The sequence below is a fragment of the Diplotaxodon limnothrissa genome, unplaced genomic scaffold, assembly GCF_057381915.1.
Source record: "Diplotaxodon limnothrissa isolate DT_005_m unplaced genomic scaffold, D_limnothrissa_male_GT1.1 unmapped_scaffold_2, whole genome shotgun sequence".
NCBI lineage: Eukaryota > Metazoa > Chordata > Actinopteri > Cichliformes > Cichlidae > Diplotaxodon > Diplotaxodon limnothrissa.
Genome location: NW_028188556.1, coordinates 149,093 through 156,486, shown reverse-complemented (window position 1 = coordinate 156,486; position 7,394 = coordinate 149,093). Strand labels below are relative to the sequence as shown.

Genomic DNA, 7,394 nt, shown 5'->3' with positions numbered 1-7,394 from the left:
TAATCAGTTTTAAATCATGCTTTTTATTTGTTTTTGTTTCTAATGTCTCTGTAAAGCACTTTGAATCAAATTGTTGTTGAATTGTGCTATACAAATAAACTTGCCTAACTTGCCTTGCCTAAAATAAAATGAAAATAAATCAAATAAATGTTCCCTTTAGAAGTCTTAATCTTTTTGCTCTATAAAAATAGTTGGGTTTTTTTTAAATCACTCATCTTAGCAGTAGGATATACATGAAAAGAAAAACAAATTAAGTTTGAGTGAAAATGTACATTTTTTGCACTCTCTGGACAACTGGTTCTGTGACTGAAATGACTCAAACCCGATTCACTTTGGTGAGTGACTCATTCAAACTCGATTCAGTAAAAAGAATCGAATTTACCATCACTAACAGACTGAACCATGCTGAGGTTTATGGTTAAACAAGTTCTCATCCTTTGTAAACCACTAATAATTAGACCAGACAGTAAATAGAGATGTCCTCCTCCTGTTTCTGTACTGTTTTTGCATGCTTATATCATAAAACTTTAGCCTGTCACCTTTGTAAAGCCCAACATTTCTGCTGGATCATATATCCTGTTTCCTGTTTTGATGCTAAACCCATGTTGCTCTCCAAAGCATTCAGAGTGTGAATGCGTATGAATGTTAGACAGTAAGCACTAAACAGTTTTTAAAAAGTGCTTGTGTGAATGGGGTGTGATTGTCACGGTTCTGGGTCAGTTTGACCCAGTAATTTGAGTTCTCTTGTTTTGGTTTGATTTTGTATTTTGTATTGTATTCTGATTCTTGTGCTTTGTTGATCAACAATAGAACTCTAGATCTCTATACAGTCCATTCTCTTTTGAGTCGTTCCAACACAGTGTGTTTGTTTTGATTCGTAGACCCCGAAAATGGTGCCACGCTCCCACAATGCATTGCGACATGACGCCAACTTCAAAGCTCTATACTGGTGACTTGATTGGAATCAGGTGTGAAAGCTGATTGGAGTCTCTGCCTGAAGGTGGAGCCCAGCAGAGTGGAAAAACCCCGCACTCACCCGGACCATGACACATGCCTCATTCACACAAGCTTTTTCCCTCTGCTTTATTGATTTCTATCAAACATTCATAACTAGTATCAAGAATCTTTTGTATGCAGACTGGAGAAGCGAGGGATCAAACTACCAACATTCTGATTAGCAGATGTAAATTAGAAGGTTAGTGCACCCGAGTGGTAGAAGAAATCCTAACTCAATGTTCTTTACAAGAGTGAAGGAAAACGAAAGCATTGATACTGTAAATAAGTGTAGATACAAATCATCTACTGTTATGAAAACTGTCAAGAAGATCAGTGAAGGGATTTCAGAACCACTAACATACATTTCGGGATTATTCAGAACGGTACTTCCAAACTAAATGAAAATAGTTAAAGTTCTGCTGCTGCATAAAACTGAGGATAGCCACCACTTCACAAATTATAGGCCTGTTTCTCAATTTCCAGAGTTCTCCAGAAATCTCAAAAATTTGTTCAATAATTGATGACACAGACATAAATTACTCTCTTAGAGTCAGTAGTTTCAGATCAAACAGTTCGGCATGATTGGCATTAATTACATCGATCGAAGGATTTAGAAACGCAATAGATCAGAAAAAGGATGCAGTTAGAATATTCTTAGATTTTAAAAACCTGTACAGATATCCTGTAAACTACAATGTCATTTATGCCCATGATGATGAGTGGATGTAAGCTTTTTATCACACCTGTACATTTAGACCAGGGGTCTCAAATTCGCTGCCCGGGGGCCACTCGTGGCCCATGTCACCCCTACTTGCGGCCTGTATATTGATGTGAGGAAATATATTGCAATTTGGCCCTTAAAGTTACTTTTTTTGTTAGGGAGTATTTGTTTGTTGTTGAGTACAATGTCAAAATAAGTTTTTATAGATCTTATAGATCCAAAAATTATTTAATATTAAGGCAATATGAGCAGAGAGAGGGATTTGGCTGTGTTATTTCAGTGAGACAGTTATTTGTACTCGCAGTCAAAAACTAATGTGTGCACTTATGTCTGCATTTTTATTTTGTTAAAAATGAACAAAATTATAGCACAAGTGCTGCCATGTGTCTGTCCAGAAAGAGAGTACCAATGTGTTTATTTGGTAGTTCAATGAAAAGTTTCAGTTAAGAGTGAGAGAAAAAATAGCATTCACTTTTGCAGTTTTGTCTTGTTATACAACATTTAACAAACAAAACGCTACATTTTTGGAAATATTTGTGGGTGTTTTCTTGCTGTTTGTTTGTTTGTTTTTTGTACTACTTAAACTAAAGTGGCCCTCCAGTGAGATGACAACGCCAGCAGTGACCTACAGCTCATTTAAGTTTAAGACCCCTGATTTAGACCATTTGTTATCAAACATTTTTTATTGGTGTGCTCCATTTCAAAACTTCTCCCACCACCAAATTTTCATCAGTCATTAAAAAATAAGTCCAACTTCTTTCAAACAACCAACGTCTCATGATAGTGATGTAAAAAATAAAATATAATACAGACTGAGGCAAGTTTATCCAAACAGTCAAAACATCAATTTTTACACTTCTATAAAACATCAGAAATGAAAGAAAAATAAAAACTTGTGTGGGAAAAAAGGCATTTGAAAGCACTCTGATATGCTGCTTCCATATTTAAGAGATTACACCTGTGGGAATTTGTACATTAATTTTCAATTGTGACATCTCACTGACGCTCTCCTCACAGGTGCTACAAGGATATGCCATTTAAATCATTCTCTGCTGAGCAACGTCTGAAGCATGAAAAAACCTTCCAAAACTGTATACTGCTGTGGATTTTGCCATGAAACATTTAATGAAATAGGTCACCTGCATTTAATGGATGTGTTTTTCTAACGTGTTTATAACACCATTTTTCTATAGAATAACTAATCTTTATAGTGGCAGAGTATGTGACTAACAGATTAGAAGGTAGAAAAAATGTAGAGCGCAGACAGAGTCAGATGCTGACCCGTTTTTTTCTCCCTGAAAGCACAGACAGTTTTTATTGAGATACTTAAATGAGTTAATAGCACAGTATTTCTCTCTCTCTCTGCTAATATGAGTGAATGGAGTTCACCCACTAGTCTCTGTTTATCTCACTTTCTCTTATCTGTGTGGCCATAATTATTCTAATAAGACGTCTACATATTGTTTATATATCTATATAATATTTATTTGATTACATTTTGGATTCTGGTGTTTATGTGATTGGATCATCTATATTGGTCTTCACAATCCACAGCAACAATAATAAGGAGAGAGAGGATATTGCTTTCTTTTACACTTGCATGAGTAATACATAGAAGAGGTAGTTTTAAAAACATCAATTCACTAGTTACAAGTCCCAGGTCAAATCACTCTGTTTAAAAGAAAGTGTAACTGTCTGAGTCTCACACTGCCCAGTACCAGGTACGCCAGCTGCTGAAACTGTGGTGAATTGCACCTAAACCTCGTTTAGTTATGGTCACATGACCTGGGCATTTTGAACCACGCTTTGGAGCAGTGTTTGGAAACATCTGCGCTTCAGAAGCTCCATGTGAACACATGCGTTTTGAAACTTCCAAACTCGATTTGCACACAGGGGCAACAATCCTTTTTTTTTTTTTTTTTTTTTTTTTTTTTGCTGTGCTGAGTTCTTCAAGCCTCCAAGACTTTCTATGTCAGTGGCTTTCATCATTCCACTTTAATCTAATCCAATAATTTGCGGAGAGCTGCCTCCTCTGAATTCAAGGCGTAATTTCTCTTACCTCCACTTGAAGAGCATAAACTGAGATGGTCTTAACTGGTCCTAGATAAAACAAACCCACAGTTAAACCTTGACCTGATCAAGGCAACGTGTGCTTGTTACTGTGAAGCCATATCAGTTCAACAACCTTTACCGCTTACACAACTGATAACACAAATAACTGGCTCACACCTCTTTACAAGCCCCAGACATGATCTCTCCTATTCATCAAAATATGTATCCCTCTTTATTTAAAGTGACATGACAAAACAGGAGCATATTAAACTTAAACTGTTTTGAAAATCAACATAATTTTTTTTAGTATATACATTTTTGTGTGTTTGTCACTTCACAGCTTTAAATCCTGTGGGGTATAAGACTCTTAATGTTAAAAAATGTTAAGTATAAAATGAAAGAAAAGAAAAAAACACAACAAAACGTTTCAGTGTGAAGTAATTATAAAAGAATCAGTTCTCCAATTATTGACTAATGTCACAGTCCTGGGTCGATGACCCAGTGTTTTGTGTATTGTTATTGTTATTTTATGATTTCTGTGTGGTTTGTGATTTCTAGTGTTAGTATGGGTTCAGTTCAGTGCCAGCAATAAAGCTGAGGTTCTTTGAATTTAAGTTTACGCCTCCACGAGCCTGCATATTGGGTCTGTTTCCTGCTCGCCTGCACGCAGACCATGACAACTAACTGATGAATCACTGCAGCTCCAACATATTGTTGCATTTGACAACCCACTACAGCAACTACAGAATAAAAGCACTAACCAGACTGATGACAGATTTCAAACATGCTGAATATGAAGAGTAGTATCATTTAAACTCACATGATTATCAGCCATAAGAACAAATTCAGATTTATATTGATGTAAGGTATATAAATGTAAGTACAGTTTGAATCAGTGCAATATTATTTTCACACATCAATGGACCACTGAACTTCTCAGCTTCTAAAATGTAAAGCCTCATTTAGAAACTACACAAGTACATATAATGGTCAGGGATCAACATGAACCTGTCTTCTCTATTTGACTTTAATCAACTCTGCAGTGTCTCCATCAAAGGAATAAAGGCGAATTCCAGCATAGAGCGGCTGAGTGAATGTGGTCTGGACTCTGTGGAGGAGAGTCATGGTTTCAGAGACGCTGTAGAAAGACAGAATACCTGCTCTGTGATCCAGGTACACTCCTACTCTGGAGGACCAAGGACCTGAGAGGACAGTTTGGACTTTGTTGTGCCAAAATTTATAGCTGTTTGTGTCACAACGTAATGCCCAAGATTTGTCATTCCACCCAAAACCACATTCATAAAACCTCCCTGCTCTTTTGATCTTCTCATATGCAGCGGCTACACGAATTCCTCTCCCTCTCCACTCCACCTCCCAGTAACAACGTCCAGTCAGACTCTCTCTACTCAGGACCTGCCGATAAAAAGTAAATCTGTCTGGATGAACAGAATAAGGCTGTTGTACTTTCATTACTGTTACTTTTCTGTTCTCCTCAGATAATAACAGATATTTATTTGTTGTGTTTGGATCCAGTGTGATTTCACGTGAATATTTTAAGAATCCAGCTCTGGTCTTTGGCTCTGCTGGTGACAGTAAAACATCCTCTTCAGTGACTGTCAGTGAGATGTTTGTCCATTCCTCTCTTGGTGAGGGGTAGTTGTGTAGAAACTGGTTGTGGTCCTCTTTGCTTAAGAGCTGCTCCAGCTCAACATGCATCAGCTGATCAGCAGAGCCATTGATGGCCTCCACCTCCTGTTGAAGCAGCTTCACATCTTTCTCTCGCTCCTGGATTCTCTGCTGGATGTTTAGTCGTCTCACCTCGAGCTCTTTCTGCTTCTCAGTCCTTTCTGCTGCAGCTGGGACTGTTTCATGGCCTTTATGTTCATCCATTGTGCAGAGATAACAGATACTCTGCTGATCAGTACGACAGAAAATCTTCATCACCTCATCATGACGAGAGCAGATGTTGTCCTGGAGCTTCTTGGAGGGGGCCACCAGCTTGTGTTTCTTTAATGGAGCTGCATCATAGTGAGGTTGGAGATGTTTCTCACAGTAAGAGGCTGGACAAGATAAACAGGACTTGATAGCTTTCAGCTTCCTCCCAGTGCAGACATCACAGGCCACATCTTCAGGTCCAGCATAGCAGTGATCAGCTGGAGCAGCTTGGAGTCCACTCTTCTTCAGCTGCTCCACTAAAGCTGCTAACATGATGTTTTTCTCCAGGACAGGCCTCGGTATGAAAGTCTTCCTGCACTGAGGGCAGCTGTGGATTCCCTTCCTGTCCTCTTCATCCCAGAAACTTTTAATACAGTTCCTGCAGTAGCTGTGTCCACAGGCTGTAGTCACCGGATCCTTCAGTAGATCCAAACAGATGCAACAAGAGAAGGTTTCTGAATTCAGCTCATTTCTTCTGTGCGCCATTTCTCCTTTCTGTAGCAGCTGCAATGTTTGTACTTTGAACTGTAGTGATTAGACTATTGCCTGAACTGAAGGTGCCAATGGTGAATGTGTGTTGAGAGAAGGGAGTGGTTATCAGTCTTAGTCATACATTCGGTAGTTTGGCAGCATTCATATCTTTATTGACAGAGTTATGGACAAATTGAATTGTGTTTGCATGTTCAGTACTGCTTTGAAACAGTTCAGTTACAGAAAACAGGAAAACAAATCCTGATTGTAAGTTTCTGAATTTAGGAAGCAACACCTATTTGGAAATGTAATGTTACCCCTCTGATAGGGAAGTAACCTGAGGTAGAACGTGAGGTTGAGAAAACCTCTTCGTGTAATTGGGCTAGTCTAGAACTAGAACCAGTCTGCTGGAGAGGCAATGGACTCTGTTTCAGCCTAGAGTTGCCCTTGGTTAGAGGCAGTGGATATCCTAGTATCTCCTCAGCTTGCTGCCTGTACATTGGGGTTTTACTGGTGGACAAGAAGTTTTCTTCCCTGTGCCTTAAAGTGGGATAATGAGTCTTGTGTGTTTTTGCATTTACACACCAAAATGTGTAGTAAGTTCAGAGTACCCAGCCTTCCTGGAATCACTTGGTGGGATGATTCCTTTGTGCCTGATTACCGTTGATCTTCTTTCAGTAATCACTTGAATCTTTCCGGTCAATAGCAGCTGGTATAGTGGCTTGGCAGTGCGTGAGAAGTTTGCAATGTAGGGGCGGGAGTATGACAGGAAACCTAGCATTTTCCTTAGGTCTCCCACAGTCTCAGGTTTGCATTTTTTAGTCCTTGCACTGGTGCCAATTCAGCAGGGTCCATGCAGCCATCTTTGGATACAATCTTTCCCAGGAATTTCACCTTGTCCTTGAACACTTCACACTTTTTGGGGGTCAGCTTCACCCCGTGCGCTTGATAATGGCGCAGGACCTCCCTCAGATCACGCAGGTGGTCCTCAAATGACCTACTGTGGACCAAATTGTCATCCAGATATGGCTGAGATATTTCATCCCTCAAGCCTGCAAGGCACTCTTCCATAACTGCGCTGGAACTCCCGGTAATCAGCGCAGAGACGCAAACTTCCATCCTTTTTGCACACCCAGACGATGAGTGATGAGTAGGGGGATCGGGATTTCTGAATCCATCCTCTGTTCAGCAGGTCCTCCAAATACTCCTTCACCTCCTT

At 39.4% G+C, this 7,394-nt stretch overlaps 1 protein-coding gene across 1 annotated transcript; it reads right to left on the bottom strand.

Annotated features, from left to right (window-relative positions):
* Positions 1-4,786: 4,786 nt before the first annotated feature.
* LOC146606937 (tripartite motif-containing protein 16-like) lies at positions 4,787-6,190 on the bottom strand. Its single transcript, XM_085349177.1, has 3 exons — positions 5,944-6,190; positions 5,588-5,643; positions 4,787-5,488 (listed from the first exon to the last, which is right to left on the bottom strand). The coding sequence occupies exons 1-3, from the start codon at positions 6,188-6,190 to the stop codon at positions 4,787-4,789; spliced, it is 1,005 nt and encodes a 334-aa protein (XP_085205303.1).
* Between the last annotated feature and the right edge of the window lie 1,204 nt (positions 6,191-7,394).

Coding starts and splice junctions, on each gene's coding strand:
- LOC146606937 (XM_085349177.1), bottom strand. CDS start 6,190: ATGGCGCACAGAAGAAATGAGCTGAATTCAGAAACCTTCTCTTGTTGC. Junction 5,644..5,943: donor AGTGGAGCAGCTGAAGAAGA/GTGGACTCCAAG, acceptor ATGAACATAAAG/GCCATGAAACAGTCCCAGCT. Junction 5,489..5,587: donor AGAAGCAGAAAGAGCTCGAG/GTGAGACGACTA, acceptor TCTGCTGATCAG/CTGATGCATGTTGAGCTGGA.